At 50.7% G+C, this 1,009-nt stretch overlaps 1 protein-coding gene across 1 annotated transcript in view; it reads left to right on the top strand.

The window, feature by feature from the left end:
* Positions 1 to 10: 10 nt before the first annotated feature.
* Positions 11 to 1,009, top strand: part of LOC116217713 (NAD-dependent malic enzyme, mitochondrial-like) — a gene marked incomplete at its 3' end in the record, with an annotated part of 3,444 nt that continues 2,445 nt past the window's right edge. Inside the window, exons 1-3 of the mRNA XM_031557645.1 lie at positions 11 to 153; positions 768 to 901; positions 990 to 1,006. Coding sequence (XP_031413505.1) covers positions 64 to 153; positions 768 to 901; positions 990 to 1,006 — 241 coding nt within the window. The remainder of the gene's footprint in view (positions 154 to 767; positions 902 to 989; positions 1,007 to 1,009) is intronic.

Raw genomic sequence — 1,009 nt, 5'->3', positions numbered from 1 at the left:
CCCCTAATTAACCCCCTAACCCCTCGTTATCTCCTTTCCAGGACCCCAAATCCTATTAGCGCCATGCTGTCCCGCTTCCGCCTGACCCTACAACGCTGTGTGCACACCAGGGAGAAGGGGAAACCTCTCATGTTGAACCCCCGCACCAACAAGGTCAGTCGGCCCCTTAATTACCTCTTAATTAGTTAATTGGGGCCTCTGGTGCAGACCTTGGACCTCATTGTGCTGTAAAACCTGCGGGATTTAAAGAGACGGCGCCCTTGGAGGACCAACAGTCGGACTTTGGTCCTCCTGAGGCTGTCAATCATGATAGATTTAAAGCAACAGCGCCCTCGGAGGACCAACAGTCACTATCACAAACTTTAGTCCTCCACAGGCTGTAAATCCCAGAGGATTTAAAGTGACAGCGCACTTGGAGGACCAACAGTTGCTCCGACAGACGTTGGTCCTCCACAGGGTGTTAAAGGTGGAGGATTTAAAGTGACAGTGCTCTTGGAGGACCGACAGTTGCTCCCACAACCTTTGGTCCTTCTGAGGCTGTCAAACATGATGGATTTAAAGCGACAGCACACTTGGAGGACCAACAGTCGCTCCGACAGACGTTGGTCCTCCATAGGGTGTTAAAGGTGGAGGATTTAAAGCAACAGCGCCCTTGGAGGACCAACCCCCACTTTTACAGACCTGAGACCTCCTCATGCTGTCAAACCCATTGGATTTCAAGCGACAGCAACCCTCAGAGGACCAACAGTCGGATTTCTCTCTTCCAGGGCATGGCTTTCACCTTATTGGAACGGCAGATGTTGGGTCTCCAAGGTCTCCTCCCCCCCAAAATCGAAACCCAGGACATCCAAGCTTTACGTTTCCATAAGAACATGGCCAAGATGAGTGACCCCCTTCAAAAGTGAGCTTTGTCAGCCTGTTGGTCCTCCAACGCTGCCATGTTTACACCCCAACAACCATTTTTTTTTTGTGCTTGGTGTCTTTTGAAGGTACATTTACATCATGGGCA

The sequence above is a fragment of the Meleagris gallopavo genome, unplaced genomic scaffold (genome assembly GCF_000146605.3).
Source record: "Meleagris gallopavo isolate NT-WF06-2002-E0010 breed Aviagen turkey brand Nicholas breeding stock unplaced genomic scaffold, Turkey_5.1 ChrUn_random_7180001902558, whole genome shotgun sequence".
Taxonomy (NCBI): domain Eukaryota; kingdom Metazoa; phylum Chordata; class Aves; order Galliformes; family Phasianidae; genus Meleagris; species Meleagris gallopavo.
This window is presented reverse-complemented; position numbering and strand designations above follow the sequence as displayed.